Source organism: Ochotona curzoniae, unplaced genomic scaffold, assembly GCF_017591425.1.
Source record: "Ochotona curzoniae isolate NIBS_2020 unplaced genomic scaffold, NIBS_Ocur_1.0 scaffold_4701, whole genome shotgun sequence".
Taxonomy (NCBI): domain Eukaryota; kingdom Metazoa; phylum Chordata; class Mammalia; order Lagomorpha; family Ochotonidae; genus Ochotona; species Ochotona curzoniae.
Genome location: NW_024467122.1, coordinates 77,718,688 through 77,742,382, shown reverse-complemented (window position 1 = coordinate 77,742,382; position 23,695 = coordinate 77,718,688). Strand labels below are relative to the sequence as shown.

At 46.0% G+C, this 23,695-nt stretch overlaps 1 protein-coding gene across 1 annotated transcript in view; it reads left to right on the top strand.

The window, feature by feature from the left end:
• The window catches only part of EFL1 (elongation factor like GTPase 1), a 123,148-nt gene that overhangs the window by 4,625 nt on the left and 94,828 nt on the right, over positions 1-23,695 (top strand). The window contains exons 3-7 of the mRNA XM_040968595.1: positions 2,277-2,344; positions 5,939-6,023; positions 14,871-15,004; positions 16,275-16,412; positions 20,339-20,553. Of these exons, the coding sequence (XP_040824529.1) occupies positions 2,277-2,344; positions 5,939-6,023; positions 14,871-15,004; positions 16,275-16,412; positions 20,339-20,553 (640 nt within the window). The remainder of the gene's footprint in view (positions 1-2,276; positions 2,345-5,938; positions 6,024-14,870; positions 15,005-16,274; positions 16,413-20,338; positions 20,554-23,695) is intronic.

Below are 23,695 nucleotides of genomic sequence, written 5' to 3'. Positions count from 1 at the left end.
TTTTTCCTCTATGTCTCTCCCTCTCTTTCTGTAACTTTTACTTTTTCTTTTCTTTTTTTTTTTTTAAGCTTTATTGATTTTTATTGGAAAGGCAGATTTACAGAGAGGAGGAGAGACAGAGAGGAAGATCTTCATGCGATGGTTCTCTCCCCAAGTGACCACAACATTCACAGCTGAGCTGATTGAAAGCCAAGGAGCCTGGAGCCTCTTCTGGGTCCTCCCACTTGGGTGCAGGGTCCCAAAGTGTTGGGCCATCCTCGACTGCTTTTCCAGGCCACAAGCAAGGAGCTGGATGGGAAGCAGGGTGGCCAGGACATGAACCAGCACCTGTATAGGGTCTTCGTGCATGGAAGTTGAGGACTTTCGCCACTAGGCTACCACATAAGTCAGTAAATAAATGTTTAGAAATCAAGTTGTATAATCTTCAGCGATAGTGTGTTTAATGATGGTAACTGTGAGTGTGTGAGTGTGTCTTTGGACCCTGGCATGGTCGCCTAGTGGCTAAAGTCCTCACCTTGATGCTCCGGGACCCCATATGGGCGCTGGTTCTAATCCCTGCAGCCCCGCTTCCCATCCTGCTCCCTGCTTGTGGCCTGGGAAAGCCTTGGGATCCTGCATCCACGTGGGAACCCGAAAGAAGCTCCTGACTCTGGCTTTGGATCAACTTGGCTCCAGCCATTGTGGCCACTTGGGGAGTGAATCGATGATGGAAGATCTTCCTCTCTCTTTCTGCTCCTCTCTGTATATCTGACTTTGCAGTAAAAATAAGTAGATCTTTTTTAAAAAAGTGTTTCATTTTTAAGTGTATTCCTGGGTTTACAGCTGAGCCCTAGGTTGCAGTGAAAACTGCTGTCTAGCTGACGCCCTCACAAGCTGTGTTCTTTTTTTTTTTTTTTTATTAATTGTCATTAACATTGTATTATGTGATACAGTTTTATAGGCACTGGGGATTCCCCCCACCCCTCCCACACCCCTCCCCCCATAGTGGATTCCTCCACCTTGCTGCATAACCTCAGTTCAAGTTCAGTTGAGATTCCTTCATTGCAAGCACAAGCTGTGTTGTAAACAGTGGGAGATAACAGGTAACTTTTCATTTCTTCGTTCAGTATTTCATCAAGACACATTAGCTGGCCAATGACCACTTAAGGCATGCATGAAGAAATATGGCGAAGATTGTGTTATTTTTTGAAAATTTATTTCTTTGGGGATGGAGCCATGGCTCAACAAACTAACCCTCCACCCTGTGGCACCAGCGTCCCACAAGGATGCCAGTTCACGTTCCGGCTGCTGCACTTCTGATCCAGCTTCCTGCTGATGTGCCTGGAGAAGCAGTGGAGGGTGGCTCAAGGGCTTGGGCCCCTACACCCACATGGCAGACCCGGAAGAGGCTCCTGGCCTAGCTTAGGATGTAGCCATATGGGATGTGAACCAGTGGATGGAAAATCTGCCTTTCAATTAAAAATAAATCTTAAAAAAGTTAATGTCCTTATTTAAAACGCAGAGGAACACTCGCATACCCACACACAGGTATTCTCTCCATTAACCAGTGGATGTAGCATGTGGGGCTGGACCAGACTACCTGCGGCCTGCAACTGTATCTGGTCTCCTATTGGATGGCAGGGCCCCAGCACTTAAGCCTTCTACTGTCTGATAGTAGCAAGCCAAATAGCAGAGTGACTGTCACTCAGATCATGAATTCCGGTATGGACATGGGCGTCCCAAACAGTGTCTTAGCCGCCATGCCAGAGTGCCTCCCTGTATTTTCTTTCGTAAACAAATGATTGCTGTCCCGTTGCCATTCTGAGCTATCAGGAGCTGAAGCTTATAAGCGTATCTGTTCCTATAGGCATGGGATGTTTGCTACAATAATTGTGATACACATCAGATTCTGATAGGACAGATTGTAGGAACTGTGTGAGTTAGTCGTGCAGCGGTCCACACTTTGATTTGCCTTAGCAGTTAATAAGTGTGTGCTTTGTACACTGCATAAAGTTTGCCTCAAGTTCAAGTGCATGCTGTGGTTCAGCACAGTTGCACGGTAGGTTCCCTGTGAGGTTGCTGAGACCCACAGGGTCAGAGATCATCACAGATGACCTGGGCCTTCAGTACAACAACTTTGAAATCCTCCTCTTTCCTTCCCTTGCCCAGTACTGGTACAAATGAAGTCTCTGCTAAACCAACTCTTAGGACCAGATATTAAATCTCTAGGTGCAATCCATTCTTCTTCGTCTTTAAAGAAAAATTAAACATGTAAGCTAATGTGGTTATTTTAACAGGAAAAACTACGCTGGCCGACTGCCTCATATCTAGCAACGGAATCATCTCCAGCCGCCTGGCAGGAAAGGTATGTTTTCCTGTTTTGTGAAATGCTGTACTTCAGTAAATAGTATCTGTCTCTGAAGTGTCTGTATAGTTGCCGTGTTGTTTAGAGACGCCCAAAAGTGTAAAGCATAGTTCCTGCATTTATGAAGCTACCTGGCTATTTAATGAGATAGAAAAGATGTGGAGAAGGAGTTCTGTGCAGCTTTGCATTGCTTTATAAATGCAAAAGTGAGTTTTTGCAACAAGCCGGATGATACGTGATTATTTACGGTTTCACTGCAAAAGGACTCATTCAGAGGTGGCCGAGGTGGGTGATTTGAAGAGGAGGAAGAGAGACGGTCAGGTGTGGAAAGTCCCTTGGATAAAGGCTGAGTGTTGTGCTGTTTGGGGTGGGGTGTGTCCGCAGAGTTGAGCTGGAGAAAAAACACTGGTAGAGCCAGTTTCCGGTTATGGAAGACCTGAAAGGTAACCAGGTACACACACACACACACACACACACACAACTACTTAAGCTTGAGGGTCATGATGAAACGGTGCTTACAGGAGCGAGGTCTGGGATCTGTGTTGAAAGGGCTTGTAATAATTTATTTAGTGGTAGGAAAGCAGAAAGGTGTTCCTCTCCCTGATCTAGGCTGTTATCAGGAGTGAGCAGGTGCCTGGGAGGGGCCGTGGAGAGAAGCAGAGACGGTTAGCCAAACTGAACCAGCAGGGCAGACCCAGTGGGGCCTTGGAGGTGGGCTTGGTGAGTGAGCTGCCTCCACAAGCCAACTGCGAGAACCTGCGAAGATCAGTATAGTGAAATAGTGAAGTGCGTGTATCTTCCACATGTGAGGCAAACAGAAATTTGCTAAGTATAAGAATATTAAACCAGAAGAAAGTAGGAAAACAAATGAATCAAGAACGAAGCAGACATTTTATGGAAAGGATCCGTAAAAAGTTTGTTCTTGGAAAAGGTTAACGTAGCTAACAAATGCAGTGAGTAACGGTGGGCACATGCTGTGCCACTCGGGTCCAGAGTGAACCCTGATAGAATTACAGGTTCAGTTAATTGTAACCTATCCGAGTAATAGCGGGTACATGCTGGATTACTCAAGTCCAAAGTTAGCCCTGATGTAATTACGGATTCAGTTAATTGTGATCCATCCGTGTTGGTTCATCAGTTATGACAATATTACATATCACATGCTATTAGAATTTTAGACTAGGGGGAATGTATATGAGACGTGTATACTTTGCAGTCCTATATATTTCAATTGCCTTGAAAATACAAAGCTTGCTAACTTAAAAACAATTACTAATAATATAGGTAATTCTTCATTTCTTGACATTTTTTATTTTGGTTTTCATTACTGAGCCACATTCCGTACTTGTTACTGGCTATTGTCCTTCATATGACTCACCGGGAGAATGAATGAGTGTGGTCTGTTCGTATGGATGAATGATCTGAAAAGGCCTAGCGTGTCTACAAAGGATGAGCACGATGGATGCAGCAGACAAGAGAAGGCACAGGAGCGACACTGGGAAAGAACAGGGCTGCCGAAGCAGACAGGGCAATGACAGGATGCAACTAATGTTATGACCGTGAAAAGTGGAGGATTGGAAAAATGGGTGAAAAATGCACCTGTCCTACACTGATACATCATTCTCGAGGTTTTTGAATGAGAGAAAGGAGTAAATGGGAAGAAATTTTGAACGCTGATTTCCTGTATTACAGTTCTGCGGGTTTAGGGTTTCCTCCCCTTCTCCCATCCTTCTCTCCCCATCTCCCCTGCACATTGTCCCCTGTGTTTCACACTCATACAGTTCTCAGCTGTAGTCTCAGCTCTGGTGTTCTGCTCTGCATGTGTCAAGCAATGGAGAGTCCAGTGTTTGCTTGTCACCGTGTATTTCACGGTTTCATTGGGAACCTTCTTTTATTCAGGAGTGGAGATGCATGTCACAGTTCTGTGATTCCCGGTGCTGCAGTCTCCATTCCACCATTCATTCGTGAAATTACAAGTACATATTCGTTTACATTTATATCTTTTCGTTTTGTATTTTGGGTGTAAATTGTCTCATACCAGAGAGAACAGACAATATTTGTCCTTTGGTGATGGGCTTATTTCACGGAGCATAATGGTCTCCAGTTGGGAACACTTTGTTGCAAATGGTAGAATTTAATTCTTTCTGATGGCTGAGCAGCATTCCAAGGAGTATATGTACCACCATTTCTTTATCCAGTCCTCTTTCCAATGGGCGTCTAGGTTGTTTTCATGTCTTTGCTGTTGTTGATTGTGCTGCAGTGAAGGTAGGGATACAGGTAGCTTTCTCGTATTAGGTATCGGTTCTGTTGGATATACTACCAGGAGCGGGATTGCTGGGTCCTCTGGTAGATGAATTTCCAGCTGCCTGGCCACTCTCCGTATGGACCTCCACACTGACCACACAAGTCTGCAATCTGACCAGCAGTGCAGTAAGGTACTTGTTTCCCCACAGAAGATGAAGAATTTTTGAAAGTCTTAAGGTGGAGAGAAAGAAGGTAGAGCAGGAAGCCATCTGACTTTCTGGAGAGGGAGGTGGGTGGGGGTCCCTTAGGGCCAAGGACTCGGGCAGGGGCTGGCGTCCCCCGTGAAGCGAGCCTCGCCGGCCTGTGCGGGACACTGACAGCCTAGCACGCAGCACGCCCTTGGTGGCAAGCACTGAAGTTTAGGAAAGCCATGGTGATATCTAGGTTTTGTACCATTCTTTATCTTTTTCTTTCTTTCTTTTTTTTTTTCTTTTTTTTGAGATTTATTTATTTATTGGAAAGTCAGATATACAGAGAGGAGGAGAGACAGAGAGGAAGATCTTCTGTCCTCTGATTCACTCCCCAAGTGAGCGCAATGGCCGATGCTATGCCGATCCAAAGCCAGGATCCAGGAACTTCTTCTGGGTATCGCACACGGGTGCAGGATCCCAAAGCTTTGGGCCGTCCTCGACTGCTTTCCCAGGCCACAAACGGAGCTAGATGGGAAGTGGATCTTCCGGGATTAGAAACGGCGCCCATATGGGATCCTGGTGCGTTCAAGGCGAGGACTTTAGCCACTAGGCCACGCCGCCAGGCCCTGTTTATCTTTTTCTTAAATGCATTTAAAAATCTTGATTTGGGGGAAAGAGTTAAGGCTTCCCATTTCTCCAGAGCCCTTGCATTCTCGTCTCCTTAGACTTTGTCAGGCAGTCCTTGGCCCTGCACTGCTGTGGGGAGAACATGAGAAAGAGCTAGTATGTTCCATTGCTGTGTTCCTGATGGACAGCAGGGTACTGCCCATAGGCTCCTGGGTGTGCGTGGTTCTTAGATTTCCAGGCTGCTCATAGCCAAAATCCAAGCAAGCAGCCCTCCAGGCAAGCTGTGCTGAGTTTGGATGTGTTTTGTAAGTCACTAGTGGAAATGTCTTTCAATTTGCCTATGTCCTTTTCCTTTGATCAACTTCTCTTCTTCAACCCTCTGCTCCTTTTTTTTTTTTTTTAAAAAGCAAAGTCTGTAGTTTAAAATTAAGTATTTAAGTCCAGAGTCCAGATCCCCTGATTTTGATGTCATAGTTGAATTCATTGGGAAGTAAGGATGCCTGTATTGTTTTTTTTTTTTTTTTTTTTCCAGTTACGGTACATGGACAGCAGAGAAGATGAGCAGGTCCGTGGCATCACTATGAAATCCAGTGCCATTTCGCTGCACTATGCCGAAGGTACAAGGGATAGTCTTGCATCTTTCCTGTGCTCCTTTCTGTAGTGGAATGAATTGGGCGCCCCACTTCGTTCGCTTCGTGTCTCACGAAGCTCATTCTGGCATCTCCAAATCCGTTGCCGGAGTCAGGCTGTCCTGCCCGGGGCGCAGACATGCAGCTGCAAGTGGCTTGAGGGCAGCTCACACCTGCCTCTCTCCCCCAGCGTTAACTGGGTTGCTTCACAAGGGAAGAGGATTCCAGTGGCACACCATCATGTCCCACTTCGACCGCGGGCTGCCAGCATGACTTCCGGTTTTGCTGTCATTCCCTCTTGGAATTGATCTGATGGGTAGTCATAAAAATATTGTGAAATACATGGTCACCTTTATTCACTAACAGAAGTTTGTATTAAGGGGGAAAAAATGCCAGCAAGCTGAATGTCAAAAGGAGAATGCTGAAACAAAGTGATGAATCCGTGCCCTGAAATGCCATACAACTGTTAAACGATTGTTCTGTCTGTGATTCTATAGAAAGAATATCAAGGGGAGACACAGCAAAGCACATTGCAGAATGTCTGTGAGATGGGGTGAGTTTGGGTATATAAAGTCTGTTGTGTCTGCAGATGAAGGGGTGTGAAATGACGCCCCCCCACCAAGAACATAAGGGGGTTATCCTCAGACGCTGGTCATGATGATGCTCCTACTTTCCAGAATATGAATTTTGTACCTTTTGAACGTTTTGCATAGAATGTATACTTTAAAAACCTAATAAGGGGAATCCTCCCTCGTGGGCCTTCCTGTGATCCACCCTTCAGAGCCCCTGGCCGTGACACCAAGGAAGCCCCCATGTGTAGCCTGGCTGTTCTGCAGAGAACCTGAAAATGCCTGTGCCACACCAGTCTGCAACTTAGGCACGCAGGTGCCTGATGCTTAATATTTACACTAATACTTGATTTGTAAAATGCTGTCTTTCAGTTCTATAAGTGGTTTTTTTGTCTTATTTTCTGCGATTATTCTGCGATTCAGAGAATGGGGTCAAAGATGTATTCATTTCCTTGAATTTATTTACCCAAGGTTTATCTGAGGGTGAATTTACTTTTTATTATGATGAATACATTTCATTATTTATTTGGCTCTTTAAGCTCTTTCTTTGAGTTTTAACAAATTGATGAACACTAACCAATTACTTCTTTCCCAGAGCTGTAATCACATTCACTGACAGTACAAATATGTGATTGAATAAATATTAATATGCATCTCAGCTTTATCAGCTACAGAAGAAAATAAATTGCCAAGTATTCACAGATTAGCTTGCTAGGTTCGAAAGATATGCAGCATTAGATGTTAGCTCAGCTCATTAGAAGAAACTGGCTTTGCTTTTTTCCCATGAGAGTTTGGGAAGAAAAGGGGCAAAAATCACACTTCAGACAAAAATGAATTAGTATACAATTTTCATAAGTAAGGATGGAAAATTTTCCAAGAATTTGAGTGTTCATCATTAAGAATTGTTTTCAGCTATAGTAACAGTGCAGTTGTACCTGTTCAAATTATTTACTAAAGGGCATATTTTATATGCTCTGCATGAGTCAAAGGTAAGGTTTTTTCTAAACGTTCCTGCTAGTTCCCCGCCACCCCATTCTCTTTTCAGCCCCACCACTACCCTATCAGACCTGTGGGTACGAACATTAAACTAGCGCCAGGACTCTTGTGTTTGGAAACCTTAAGGACAGGTGCTTCTGTATAACACAATATAAAACTTACAGAAAGATATTAAATGATCATCATATGACATGACACAATTAGAAAAAATAAAAATCACTTCTTAAGCAAACTTGGCCAGCACTGCTGTGAATGTGGCAGAGGTCAAAGTGAGCACGCAGGTACCATGTGGCCTCGAGTGTGTCTCAAGGAGCAAGCCACATTGGGTTAGGAATGTTCACAGTTCCTAAAATTTGTGGTTGAAAAAACAAATCACCTTAGCACTATTTTTCAATTTGAAAAGCAAAGAGACAGAGGTTTTCCCGACTTACTGATTTGCTCTCTGAATGTCCACAAATCGCTGGGGCTGCCCAGAAGCCAGGAACCCGGAACTCAGCCAGGGTCTCTCGCATGGGTGGCGGAGAGCAGCCTGCCTGAGCCGTCCCTGGCCGCCTTCCCTGGGCGCACGTTAGCAAGATGGTGGGATCAGAAGTCGAGCCAGGACTTGAACCCAGGCACTCTGATAGGGAAGCCAGCAGCCCAAGTGGCATTTCAGCTCATGTGCCCATTCTTATGGTACTAAACATATACAAGTATTATACTGCTGGCTATTTTGTCCCTTAACTTTTCTAAATTTCTTACTTGTTGATAAATTTCTAATGTGGGAAAAGATAACAATTTTTACCACACAAATTCCGGGAAAGTCAGTTGGTTCAAACGATAAGCGTGTCTATGTGAGAAATGGCGAGAGCCTGTGCTGTGTGAGTATGTGAATCCTCATTCGATCAGACCCTCTTCCAGGTCTCCCACGCGGGTTCAGGGTCCCCAGGCTTTGGGCTGTCCTAGACTGCTTTCCCAGGCCACAAGCAGGGAGCTGGGTGGGACGTGGAGCAGCTGGGACATGAACTGGCATCCATATGGGATCCTGGGTATGCAAGGCAAGGGTTTAGCCTCTCAGCCATCGTGCCAGGCTCTCTGTCTTCTCATCTTCCATCCCAGTTGGAGGAATGGTGCTGTCACTGTCATTTGTTGTGAAAACGGGGGCCTGTGTCTTATCGTGATGACATACAGTGCAGTGGGAGATGGCGTGAGAGACGGCTGATGTGGATCCGCTGCTCTCCCTGTGGAGTTGAGTAAGCACCGCAGGTTGCAGCAGTGAGCCACGGTGTTAAGGGCTCTCATCTTCCCTCTGCCAGCCTTGCAAGTGGCAGTGCCACTGAGCAGAAGCATCCCAGCAGTGGAGGAGTGTCACTGCGAGGCCTGCTCCCCCTAGCAGAGCATCGGGAGGGTGGTTCTCAGCGAGGGCAGGGTTCCCATCCTGGGGAGCAGGTTTGCGCTGGCGTTTTCCTAAGGGAAACCAGAAAGGAGTGAGGCAGCTAGAACTGGTGGGGTCCATGCAGGGTCTAGCTCCACTTCATGGTGGAGGCAAGTGCAGCCAGGAGCAGTTGTGCTTGCCAGTTGTGGTTATTTCCAGGTCGTGGTCCCTTCCCTCCTCCCATGTGCCTTCTCTCCTCCTCTCTCCCTTCCCTCCCCCATTTCCCATCTCCCTTCCCTCCTCCATCAGTGTCAGCCTTCTCCAGCCCTTCCTTCTCTTTTCATGTAAATGGAGCTCAGTGCCCCTCTGTGCCCTGTTGCTGTGTCTGCACATGAGAGAGTCAGCATGGCACATTGGTGCTGTACATTTCTGTCAGATCACAAGCCACAGTAGCTGACTCACAGCTGTTTGAATGTGTTGATTTAAAATAGGAAGGCGTGTAAGTGATGTTTCTTGTGGAGGGAGACTTGTGATTCCGGTTGGGATAATTCATGTCCGTAACTGCTGTTGGCTACTATGGAAGAAGCTGACTTAGGAACCTGTCCTGGGATAGCTCGGGTGGTGCCCCCACCTGCTCTGAATGGACACAGTCCTGGTACTAGTACGCTGGAGTGGAACCGACACGTGCACCGCATGCAGGGCTTTGTCCACAGCTCTCTGTCACTTCCCCTTCATTTGAGGCAAGGTTTTCTCTGCTGACTGTTCTGTGTGTGTGCTTTAGTGATCATCCAGTGTTTCTGGGATCGGAACACTGAATTCCTTCCGCGAGCTTTTACTGTTCACGGAGGAGGTCTTTTGGCAGGTGCTGGCGAGCAGTAAGTGCTTGCTGTGAAACGATGCCTTAGAGCTCTGTAACTGTGAGCGAGGTTTTCTGTGAACACCCTGTAAGCAGCACAAATTGTCTGGAAGACATTGCCCGTACTTAACTTCTGACCTTTCAGCCTTTTTTCCCCCTTTGTCTTCAGTTGCCTGGTACATAAAAGCAAAAAATAGATTTTTTTTTTTTGCTTGGCTTATTGTATCAGCCCCTTGAAATGAACAAGTGTAACTTGCAGTGGCTGGAAATAAAGCAGCGGAAGTTTTTCCGCCCCTACATGCCATAGCAGGGATGAATTTAATACACAGTTCTGGGACCGAGCTACCAACTAACCAATCATGAGGCATATGGAAAACAATTATTTTTTAATTTCCACTAGCAGTAATGATAATGTCTAACATGGTAAATCCCATAACTTTTTAGATGTGTTTTATTTTTTCATCCTCACACATGCAAAACAGTGGATGGCCTTTACCATAGTGGATGTCTTTTTTCTCAAAAAACATGTGTGGAGCCAGTGTTGTGGCTCTGTGGGTTAAACCAGTGTCTGCAGTGCTGACATTCAGCACTGGCACCCTGTAGGCACCAGCTCACCTCCTGATTGCCCCACTTCTATCTCGGCTCCCTGCTAAGGAGCCTGGGAAAGCGGTGGGAGATGGGTCAAATGGGAAACCCTGGCTCCTAGCTTTGGTCTGGCACAGGCCGTGCTGTTGCTGCCACTGGGAAATAAATTGGCAGATGAAAGATTCCGTCTCTCCTCTCTCTCTGTAGCTCTTATCTTTCAAATAAAATAAATATTTAAAAAATAAAAATTACAGTGTGGCTAAGTCACAGCGGAGGAACTAAGCTTACGAAGTGGGGATATGGACCTTTTCTTACCCTATCTGTGCAGTTTGGTCGGAGGTCTCTGGAAAGAGTTGAGATGAGGAAGACTTCCGTGGAGGAGCTGCAGGGCCCTGGGCTGAGCTCTGCCTGCTCTGGGACTGCTGCGGCTGCTTGCTTGCTCTCACCGTGAGGAGCCGTTGAGTAGCTGCAGCTTGCACACTGCTTTTTTTGTTTTAATTCTTTTATTTTGGTAATCTTTACATAGTTGATTAGGACACAAAGGGTCAAGAGCTACAGAAAAGTGGGTAAAACCATTGTTTCCACACTAATATGTATACATTTTTCTATATCCAGGGTAAGGGAAGAGATAAAGCGAAAAGCCCCACCCAGCCTCCCACCCATCCTCCCACCCATCCTCCCACCCATCCCAGGTCCCCGATGTGGGGCATGCTCCGAGGGTCCTGCTCATGCAGCCTTGATAGTTGAACAGTTCTGAATTGTTGCCAATTTCGCCACTCCAAGCGCGATGAAATCTATTTAGAATCCAGTGGCTGACATAGTCTCTTCATGGTTGGGGTTCTGAGATCAGCAGTTCAATTGGAGGGATCCCCAGAGAAACTTCGTCTGAGGTGATCCCAGACCCAATTCTTGTGTGTGCGTGCCAGTACAGGGTCCAGCACCATCCATCGCCCCAATCAGCTTATTCCTATGCTGGTGGTTGCAATTGCTGGGTCAGTTCTGTTTCCAGCCCTGTCTTCCATATGAACCAATGGGTGTTATAGTCCAGCCCGATCCTGTGCACTTCATACTTGGCCCTCACGCAAACCAGTGGGAGCTGCAGTCTAGTTGGGTCAACTCCCCATTACCCCCACCAGGTCTACCCCCTACCCTGGTTCCCATGCTTGCTGCCAGTATGTACCGCAGGCTTGTCCAGTCTGTCCCATGTCCCATTTAACTCATTCATGTCAATGAGCATTGAAGCCTACCTAGCTCAACCCAACCAGCTCCACTATCCAGCCCACACACATGCTGGTGGGTGCTGTTCTGACTAGCCACCCCTGCCCCAATCCTGATTTTCATGCTCTCCAGTGGGAGTGGTAACCCAAGAGGGAGGTGCCCACTATTTCCCTCCTAGGCTACTCCCACTCCCAGATTATGTACTCTCTGGGTGATTCTGGAGTTTAACTTGACAGAATTAGCTCTCAGTGCCAGCCTTTGCCAGCTGATGCTGTGGCAAAGCCCAGCCAACCCTCACTCACTCAGATTTATGCTTGCACCAGTTGGAACAGTCAGGCCAACCTGAGTTTCCCGACGTAGCTCACATGAGGCCCATAGGTGTTGTGTAGCCTGGTCTGGTCTGCTCCCATCCCAACTCTTGCTCTCCAGTGGGAGTGGCTGTCCAGCAGGGGAGCCCTCCACATTCCCCCTACTGGCTTTGCCCCCTCCCTCCCTGGTTCTCATGTGTGCTGGTTGAGCGTTGCGGCCCAGTCTGATACAGCCCACCTCACCTTGGCATTTGCCAGTGGGTGTTGCAGCCTGGTCCGGCCCAGCCCATCCCCAATTCCAGCTAACGCTGGTGAGTTATAGCCTAGCCCAGCCACCAGGCATCCAATCCCAGCTGTAATGTGCCCTGGTATGTGTTGCGACCATACCTGGCCTAACCCACACTCTGTTCTGGTGCTCAGATTCGCTAGCAGGTGATGTGGTCTGGTTCAGCCTGGTCTGCCCTGACCTATGCCAAATGTATGCCAGTGGGTACCTTTCCATGACCTGGTCTGGGCTGCTCCCTTTTGTTGTTCTTGGCATTTACCTGCAGGGACTGTGTCCTGCCACAGGAGTTGCCCAGGTTCCTCCATCAGAACCTCTCCCGTTGCCAGATCTTGTGCATACCATTGGGTCCATGAGCCAGCCCTACTCAGTCCACCCTTATCTTAGCAGGAACAGTGGCATTTCCTTACTGGCATTCAACCCATTCTGGTTCTCACTGTTGTATGTTTCAGCCAGGCCAAGGCATACCCAGACACAGCTCACACATGGCTCAGTAGGGGTAGAGACCTAGCCTAGTCCCTCCTATATCTACCTTGGTCCTCCAGAGCACCAGATGGTGCTGGAGTCTAGCCCGACCTGGTGTGTTCAGTCCCAGTCCGCACTTGTGCCAAGGGAGACTGCAGCCATATCCAGACCAGAATGCAGCCCCTTACTCATACCCCGCACTCACCAGTGGGAACCCCAACCCAGTTAGGGTATCTTCTTAGCTCCCCAATCAGGTTTGTCCCCAACCATAGATCGCATGCATGCCAGGTGAAGAGCTATGCCAAGCTCGATTACCACGTGGTGACAGAGCCCATGGGTCAAGTCCTGGGCATTGGGTCCGACCTGGCTCGGGTATTCTCCACAAGCAGGTCCCCACCACTGCCGAGGGCTGCTGTCACCTGAGCCACCAGGATCTAACTCCAGGCTGCAGACTACTACAGGTTCTTTGCCCACAGCACCTCTCTAGGCCTGTGTGTTTGTGTGTGGCAGGGGGGAGCCCAACGCCAGCTGTGTTTCTTAAGTTGATCACACTCTGATTTGTCAGAGGGTATAGATTTTGGGGTGAAATAACTTGCTGAACCTGATCTGAACCTGTTATCTCTGGTGAATTGTGAAGGGTCCGGAGTTGGATGTGTAATTAGTGTGAGGGAGATGGAGAAGTGTCTTTTTTTTCTCCCCCAGTGTCTTCTCTAACTTTGCAGTATTGTTGTATAGAAAACCCGGGGTTCGTGTGGATATGTTTTCAGAATCTGTGGAGGCTTTTAATGAGTTTTTTTTATGAGTTCAAATCTCATCCGTTTAGTCTTTGGGGACAGGACCCTGGACTCACGCTGAGGTCTGGTGGAGGGGGTCTGGGAGAACTGGTGCTGTGACCTGTGGTGGTTCTGAAGCTCTGTTAGCGCACAGTGGGTCATTGCACCGGAGCCCTGGTTCTTTGGCTTGCTGTGGAGATGCGCAGCGTCCTTCTGTGGTTGGAGCCTTCCCTGTGGCCGCCCCAGAGAGTCACTGTTACCCAGCATGCAGTGTGCATGGGAGGAGCAGGTTGCGGAGAGGGGTGGCAGTGCCTGCTGCTGAGGGCGGCAGTCTTGCCCGTTGATGACAGCCTGTCCCTGTGACCCCAGCGCACTGTGTTTCAGGAATTCACCACCAGTAGGATCTGAACATGCAGGGCTTATTGTGTGATACATGTAGTGGTTGAAGGAATGGTCTTTGGAGCTAGATGGGTTTGAACTTGTACTCTTGCCATTTCATGTTGTGTGGTTTTATGATTATCAGTATCACTGGAGGCACAGCGCAATCATTAAAATAACATTGGGAAAGAATTCTTCACCTGGGCCTAACATGGTGACATTCAGCTCTGTAGTCATTCTGGAAACAGAGTTAAGGAGAGGAGCAAAAATACAGTAGAATATAATTTGAGCTTTTTAAAAGAAACCCATGTCACACTTGGAAAGAGACAGAGTTCTGTAGTGTGACTTTTTCTGCATTGCTTCCTCAGCTCCGTGTTGATGCCAGATCTCTATTACGAGTCCCCAGTTGTTCTTGCTCTGCCTGGGAGGTGGCATAAAGGAATTTCAGTGCTGGCACTGCATACACCCAGATGACCTGTGAACCTACTATAAACGTCATAGATTTTTTTTTGAATATTAAAGAAAGTGATATATAGGGAAGCACACACTAGCCACCCCTAGTGTTGTTGTAGAATTGAGTCTACACCTCAGTGTAGCAGAGTCACACATTGTCCCATGAAAAGTTGGGGACCTTGGCCAGACGCTCTGTGTCTTCAGCATGCGGGGACTTTGAGCAGCTTTCGTTTTTAGCCCTTGGGCATTGGTTTCTTTCATTCTCGATTTTCTGATCTGTGAAATGACAATAGTGGCAGTTATAGGGGTATCTTACGTATTTCATAATCAACGGTTAGTGTGTTATGAGTATTTTTAGCTCAGTGTCTGGTTCAGTGCCAAGCTTTTAGTAATTGATCATAACTTAGGATAATAAAGTCTCCAGCATTTTATATAGATGCAGTTTGACATCATCGTGGCATCAGTGGTACAAGTGGGAACCACTGCTGTTGACTGACCTTCTACCGCCCTGAGCTTGTTCAGTCTTCTTGGAAGTTTTCTTACTCTGGACTGTCCGAGGGAGAGTGTTACAGTATGTGTATTTGAATTTCTTTTCAGGCAATGATGAGTACCTGATCAATCTGATAGACTCCCCAGGACATGTGGACTTCTCCTCGGAGGTGTCCACAGCTGTCCGCATTTGTGACGGGTGCATCATCGTGGTGGATGCCGTGGAAGGGGTCTGTCCACAGGTACGAGGTGGAGGAAGGCGGGGAAGCAGGAGGGGCTGATTGTGGATCTGTAGCATCACGGTGGCCATTTCTCTGGCAGTCAGAAAGCTGTTTTCATAGTTCCCGTCTGGTCATGTTGAGGCTGCCCTGGCATTAAAAGCCTCCCGAGTTTTAAAGGGATCGTGGACATGATTGATGACTTCAGCAGTGGGTGTTTTGGATTGAAGTGTGTGTGTGTGTGTGTGTGTGAGAGAGAGAGAGAGAGAGGTACTTTCTTTGAGATGGACTTAGGGAAAATGGGGAAATGTTGAACTGGGAGAGGATCTGAGGGTTTTAATTTTAAGGGAAAAGGTTTCAGAAATGTCAGAGGTGGTGGATAACTAGGCACTGAGCTAACTTTTCCCTAGATAGAAAAAAATCAGTTCTACTGGCTTCTTGGTCTACATGTGTGCCCTCCCCCCTCCCCCCCCGCCACATACACTTCATTCCTCTTCTCACTTTCTCTTCCATACTCTGAAACCAGGATTTCTCATCTAAAGCCATCAGAGTTGGAAAAATCCATCCTAACCCATGAGGGAACACGGCCAGGTAGATTTGATATGGATAGAGCTCAGAGGACCACCCTACATTCATTTCTCTTCAATACGTTTTAAACTTATGTTACATCATTTTAAAGATGTCACCTTTACATTCGCCTTCGTATGTACATATGTATTTCTATTACTGTCTCTTTTTAAAAATAACAACGGCCTTAAATTACCCAGATGAGAGAAAGGTGATAATCCAGGAGGATGTGCTATGACTCTGTTGTCACCTTCCCTGTGATGTCCCAGCGCGAGAGGCGCAGCCGTAAAGGGGTCATCGCCTGAGGTTCCCTCCTGGAACGGAAACCTCAGGGATGTGAGCTTGTGGTGATGAGGCCCAGGCACACAGGGAAATTCTGCATCGTGTTGGGGTTTTGACCTATGTGATAGTAAGATGAGTGTGTTATAATTATTTAGCTAAGTGCCTTGCTTGTATGTAAAAATGAAATTAGATTCCACATATTTATTTTGGTGCAAACAAAAGATGAAATCCCATGCTTACAATGTCTTTCAAAACATATATGGAAAGTACAGAGTAGGAAACACTGTGGGTTTCACGTGTGTGTGTGTGTGTGTGTGTGCATTTTGTGCTTGCCTAGTGAGCACCTGTGTCTCACTGGCAGTGTCTGAGTTACAGCGAAGCAGTATAAGAATGTGTCTGGTTATTCTTTGAAGTGATGAGTTGTTTTCAATTCTATTTTGATCAGACGCAGGCAGTTCTGCGACAAGCCTGGCTCGAGAACATCCGTCCCGTTTTGGTGATTAATAAGATAGACCGCTTGATAGTGGAGCTGAAGTTCACCCCACTGGAGGCCTACTCTCACCTCAAGAATATTTTGGAGCAGGTATTCTGTTCTTCAGTGTTTTAAAAACCTGGGGCTCACGAGAGAGAGTGGCAAGGCAGTCACTGAGCTGAGTATGAGATGGTGCCGCAAAGAACTCCCTAGCTATGCACTTTGTCACCCCAGCTTCGTTTGTGGTGCTGCTGTCCTGCTACGAGAGAGCTAGCAAAGCAGACGAGCTCCCAGAGGTCCCTATCATCTGGAAGCACCTTCAGTGTAAAGCTTATCCGGTAAGCTCTCTTGTTGAGAACTCTGTGGTTTGATTCCAAAGGGAAGCAGTGTTAGGAGGCAGACGCACTGGTATCTTTATTGTTTATCTGAAGGGAAAATTTTACCTCAAGTATTCACTCATGGATTTTTCTTCAGCAAATATTTACATTCATGGGTGTTGAATGAGTGAATCGTTGGGTGTTCGTCGTGGGTAGAAAGGTGGCCAGGTCTGAGTCCTTGCTTTCAAAGAACTCGCTGTGCTGTCAAGGAGAAGTGTTTGGAGAACAGTGAACTAGGTCATGGGTGGGACTTGATAGTGTTAAGGGCCACTTCACCAAGTCTGGCTCAAGAGGGAAGGGAAGGCAGGAAGTCTGGAGGTGAAGAATAGGTGAGTATTGGTTAGAGAAGTAAGGGAAGGGCCTTCAAAAGAGAAGCAAAAAGGTGAGTGAGACAGGCAAGAATGGGTGTGTTCCAGTGTTTCATGCAAGGAACAGGTTGCTGTAGCTGAAAATCTAGATCACATTGAGTCATGAAAAGATGAACAAGAAGGATACACAGGAGTTTGAAATCTCTTCTTCAAGAAAAACTGTTGATGAGAACAACCTAAATTTATTTGCTAATGGAGGGTGGAGAGAACGATAAAGATAGACCAGTGTAAAAGAATAACCTTACGAAACAAGAGCCGTACCTTCTATCCTATACAAAAGTCAACTCACAACAGACCTGAAACCATCAAATTACTAGAGGAAGACATAGGGGAAACACTGCAGGACGTTGGCATTGGCAAGACCTCAAAAGCACCGGTGATAAAAACAAAAATAGACAAATGGAATTATATCAAGTAAGGAGGCTTCTTCATAAAGGAAATCCTCAACAAAATGAAGAGGCAACCAATGGAAGAGGAGACAGTATTTATACAAACTATATAATTTTTAAAAAGCTTTTCATTTTCCTTGAAAAGTCAGATATATAGAGAGAAGGGGAGATAGAGCAGATCTTCTGTCCACTAATTCACTCCCCGAGTGGCTGCAATGGCCAGAGCTAAGCACATCCAAAGCCAGGAGCCAAAAGCTTCTTCCAAGTCACCCACGTGGGTACAGGGTTCCAAGGTTGGACCATCCTCCACTGTTTTCCCAGGCCACAAGTAGGGAGCTGGATGGGAAATAGGGCCGCTGGGATATAAACCAGCTTCCATATGGGATCCTAGTACATGCAAGGTGAGGACTGTGGCCACTAGGTTATCATGCTGGACCCCAAACTGTATTTATGATAAAGAGCCAACATCTAGAATATATAAGGAGCTTAGCAGTTCCGCAACAGAACAATCCAGTGAAGAAATGAACTAAGGATTTGACCAGGCATTTTTTGAAAGATGAAATACAAATGACCCTCAAACCCACGAAAAAATGCCCAGTATCACTAGCCATCAAGGAAATAAAATGAAAACCACAGTGAGGTTTGACCTCACCCCAGTCAGAATAGCTATCTTCCAGAAATTAAAAAAATAACAAATGCTGGTGAAGATGTAGGCAAGAACTATGTTGGTGGGAATGTAAAGTGGTATAACCATTATGGAAGACAGTGTGGAGATTCCTAAGAAGTCTGTAAATAGCTGTATGACCCAGTCATCCCACTCCTGGCAAATTACCCAAAGTATATGAAACTAACATGTGAAAGTTATCTGTCCCTCCTTTTCCTAAATAACACCTCAGTTCACAATAGCCAAAATTTGAAATCAACCCGGAAGTTCATCATTTGACAACTGAATAAAGAATATATGAAGCATATGCATGATATACACTAGGCCGTAAAGAAGAATGAAATCTTGTCTTTTACAACAGAATGGGTGCAGCTGGAACCTGTCATGCTTAGCGAAATAAGCTAGACCCAAAAGTCAAGTATCATTTGTGTTTTCTGACTTAATAGAATCTAATATGTAGAATATAAAAAATTGTAATATATATGAATGAAATTGACACGGTACTACTTGATTATTGTTTATAGCTTTTGTCTATACTGAGCAATAGTGCTCTTTATGTGTTGAATTCTTTATTTAATTGTGGGTTAAGCCTGTGATTATAAAGTATATTCAAAGTGTGTTATCCCCAAAATTAAAAAAAGGAGGAGGAAAAGTAGGAATTCTTGTAACTGTATATATGACATATATGAGTTCTGTTCTCTGTATAGATAAATAAGTAAGATTGTTATTTTTTTTTAATGAGTGACTCAGATCTAGCATTCCCATTAAGATATACGGCCGACTGGACACAAGTCAGATGCTGTGCTGCCGTCCTGCAAAGCCAGGAGATAGGCCAGTGATGTTTGCTGATGAGAAAGGACTTCTGCTAGGTGGGAGTGTCAGGAGCTTGCAGGAATTCTGAATAATAGGCAGCTGGTAAGAGAACTTGAGATTTGGACGTCCGGGAGGAAGGACTGCAGGGAGTGGTGGACAATTTTGTTTATTGAGTCTTGCTTATTTTTACTTATTTGACAGACAGTGTGACAGAGAAAGAGACGGGGAAGAGAGAGCTCACCCTTGCACAGGTTCATTTCCCTAAATCACTGCAACAGCCCTGGTCCTGGAGCTCTGTCCGAGTCTCCTGTGCAGGTGGCAGGCACTGGAGCCCTTGTCTGCTCCTTCCTGGGGTGTGCATCATGGGGAGCAGAAGAGGAGTGAAGATGGGACATGATCTCACTCTGTTAGGGATGTGCCGTTCCCAAGGGCATAACCATCTTGCCATTCTGCACAGAAACTGGTAGAGATTTAAACAGTTGATCTAAGAAATGGATGAAGAAGTTGACTATATTAAAATCCGGGGTAATGGGAGTTTGGAAACAGTGAGTTCCTAGAGATTCTAGGCCACAGAACTGAAAAACAAAGATGTGACACATTTGCGTTAAAGCAACCATATCATCATCATCACAGAAATGACCTTTCATCAGCTTATACAGTAGCCCTCTCGTCCGGGGTTCCTGCTCTTCAGGATTTCAGAAGTTACAGAAGTCAAGCAGGGTCTGAAGATACTAAGAGGAAAATTTCAGGAACAATTCATAAGTTTTCAATTCCAAGCCATTCTGGGGAGTGCGGTGAGGTCTCGTGCTGTCCCACTGCATCCTGCCCTGGGCGTGTGTCAGTTTTTGTCCAGTATATCCAACCACCTGCCAAGTCAGTCACTTGGCAGCTAGCTGCCTCTGTTTTCACTGCAGTGTGTGGTGTGGATGTGTCTAAGTAAGGTTTTAATTAATAGCTCCAGTGCACAGTGGAGTAGTAGAACCATCAGTTTTATAATATGCTGTATTGTTGCAATTTTTTCTACTTCATTGTTAGCTATTGTTGTTAAACTCCTACTCTGCCTGATTTGTAAACTAAACTTTATGGTAGGTTTATTTGCATGGCACTCGACATAGAATGCATTGGGAAGTTTCAGGCATCCCTTAGGATCTTGGAATGGATCTCCACGGAAATCAATCAATGCATGAGAACCGACTACTGTAATTTTAGTTTTGCTGTGTTTTTAAAGAAGGGACTATTGATGTGTAGATTATTCATTGATGATAAATGTCAACTTCAGCCACGTGTGCTTCATGTAAACCCTAACTGTGACTGATGCTTGTAGTTCTCATTCAAGCTAGACTCTGTGTGTGTGTGTGTCTGCATCTCCTGCGATGAGTGTGCCACGCAGCACAGTGACCCTCTGCCGTTTTACCATCTCTCCTAGATTAATGCACTCACAGGAACTCTTTTTACTTCTAAAGTCCTAGAAGAAAGAGCAGAGAGAGAGACTGAGTGCCAGGTGACGCCCAGCTCTGCGCAAGGCGAGCAGGTGTATGACTGGAGCACCGGCCTGGAGGACACGGACGACTCTCACCTTTACTTCTCTCCCGAGCAGGGCAATGTGGTGTTCACCAGCGCCATAGATGGGTGGGGCTTCGGGTAAGTCCGAGTCTCCGTGTGGATTTGACACAGACCTGATTTCTTGGTTAAGCTGCATTTTCTGATAATTGTTGATTCGCCTACATCTGGGAGGGAGGAATAAAAATAGTTCACCCCGTACAAGTGCTCTCATGGTACAGCATCACTGCAGGACATTGACATCAGTAGCCTCAAGTTCAAGAGCACGCCTACCAGGTGAAAGGGCCCCCCCGGTTTCCCTTAGGGCCATATTTACTTGATTCTCACCCCTCAAGCCCTCTTTGGCCCCTAATAACCACTTACCTGCTTTCTCTGTTGCTAAAATCTGTCATTTCTAGAATGCTCCAGAAATGCAACCAAAACAGAATAGCATAGAAATTAAACCAAGCAATATGTTACCTTTTGTGTACTGGATTCTCTCACTCGGTATAATTCTGTAGAAATTTCCCAAAGCAATTATACAAATTCATTGCTCAGCAGTATTCCACGTATGAATTTACCAGAGTTTGACCGTTTACCTGTAATATGGCCTCCATTTTTTTTTCTGACAGAAGGGATTTTCCCCAAGGCAGTATCATATCATGTAATTTCTATGTTCATCAGAAATTACAGATACTTTGTTCCAGTTGGTGCCTGAAAAAGTTCATACCAAATGAACAAGGTCAGCTAACGGAAATAAAATAGAAACGGAAGTTACGGAGCTGCTGAGCCTCTGCACCTGGCATGCGTGCTTGCTGCTTCCCTTGGCTCCTTCCTGAGTCTCAGTTTCCTCATCTGAGAAGTCAACAATATTGGAAGATGATTCCCAAGACTTTCTTCCAGTTAACATGAAGTAGTGATTTGTTCAGCCCTGTAGCCGAGTGAGACCCCTGGATTTGCTAACTTGTGAACGTTCTGCCAATGAGCCACAAGGGGGGAGGCTTGTGCTTTGCTGCGGTAATTAACACTTTATACGGATGTTAGTCTGAATCTCACAACACACCAGGTTCATTGCAAGGGGAAAGGACAAAAGGCAGTGTAGAATAACGGTCGCCATTCCCCTTTCCAGCTGCAGAGGTTGGTGGGTGTTGTCGGTCAGTGACTTCCTCGGGTTGGACAAGGTGACGTTTAGAAATGAGCCAGAACCTCTTCTCAGCCAGTAGGTGAGCTAGTGTTGGGGAGGACAGTGGGGCAATCAAAAGCCCCGGAGAGCTTTTCCTTCCAGGTTCCTTCTGAAGTGTCAGGGATTGGCAGAGGTGGTAGCTGCATGTGTCCAAAAGGTGGCAAATTGGGTCCAGCGTGGTGGCCTGGTGGTACAGGTCCTTGTCTTGAAAGCACTGGGATCCTATATGGGCACAGGTTCTAATCCTGGCAGCCCTGATTCCCACCCAGCTCCTTGCTTGTGGCCTGGGAAAGCAGTCAAGGACGGCCCAAAGCCTTGGGACCCTGCACCTGCGTGGGAGACTCAGAAGAAGTTCCTGGCTCCTGGCTTCAGATCAGCTCAGCTCTGGCCACTGCGGTCAGTTGAAGAGTGGATCAATAGACGGAAGATCTTCCTCTCTGTTTATCTGCCTTTACAATGAAAATAAATAGATCTTAAAAAAAAAAAAAGTGGCAAGTGAGCACATCTCAGAGTCTGACAGTTGGCTCTGTAAACTCCCAAGCAGGGACACAGCACTAAGAAGTGTTGGCTAGAGGTTGAATTTACGTCTGCCACCTCAGTCTGCCCTGTTAATGGGTGTTTGTCTCAGAGAATCCGCTCTGAAACAAACAGAAATCTGAACTCGTAGGAAATAGGAATGAGGAAGAAGAGTTCATGGGAAACCCCTCCTGTTAGTTTTATTTATCTTCCTGCCCCCCTGCCTTAGTATCTGCAGTTGACATCCATGCCCTGGGTGTCCTGGTGGACAAAACTGTGTGTGCTTCAGTTGCTTCCTGCTTGGTCAGGTTGTTGAGGATGAAGGACAGGTGAGCACACTGAATAGCTTAGGAAAGTCTTGGCATCTCAACATCTTGTCCAGGTCTCTGCTGAGAATCTTGCTGGAAGTCACTTTGTGGTGAAGGTGGAGTGGATTTCCAGAATAGGAAAGTTACGTTGGAAACTGCTGGTGTTTGTAACCAACTAGTGATGGTTGGATGAGTAAAAACGTCTAAGTGGTAGTATAGAAAAGTCTTTGAGGATAGTGGCTTAAGCATGCAAGCACCTGTCTTCCTGCGATTTATTATTTGAGTAGAGATTTAAAAGTAATTATGAAAATGTTGGAGAAAATCTCTGGTATTTGTCTGACATGTTGTAGAAGAGAAAATAAAATATAACAGTTTGGGGGTGAGACAAATCAATCTTGTTAAAATTTCTGGAAACAAGAACAAAAACCATGCCGGAAATCCGACTGATCTAAACAATGGTGACAGATCATAAATTATGAAATACCCACATTTGGGAGATTGAGTATTTTTAAAAAAGGAAATTCCTTGAGGAAGCTGGGAACCCAGAAGTTTGTTACAGAAAAGAAACAGCCACAAAGCCTAATGGGCAGAGGCTAAACACCAAAGTTGGGTCCACTCAAAAGAAAAGAAAGTAGGTTTGCCAGTATTGATGGGAAAGTAGAATTGGTGGCAAATGGTTTATGACATAAAGATCATTTTTCACGTGCGTAATTGGTACATTTCAGAAGTGAAGAGATTAACTCTGATTCAGCCATCACAGCAAAGAACATAAGCCAAAATAGAGCTGTTGGGTATGAACCTGCAGGCGCAGGGTCTGGGGAGATTTCATCGTGGGTGCCACTGGCCAACTGTGATAACTTAAATACAAACCTAAGCCGCTTGATGGTATAAACGAAGCCAAAATGAAAGTGTCAGTGCAGAACGTGAAAAATACGAAAGATTCAGAAGCTAAGCAAATGGTGAAAGCTTGGTGTGCTGATCGCTTAGTCGTTACCCCCCTGCTTTCCCTGTGTGGGAACAGACCCAAGTGACCAACATGGAGAGCAGGGGCTGAGCCTTCCCTGTGCCCCTACCCAGCACGAGGGCAGATTGGAAGCTGCAAGGCGGAGAAAGCGCCTGGCACGCAGGCCGTAGAGGTTCTCCCGGCACTTGCCTCCACCTCTAGGCTCTCGGGTATGCTGCTAGTCTAACCTGCAAAGGGTTACAGCCTTGCTGGAAAAATGAGTGTCTGTAGCAA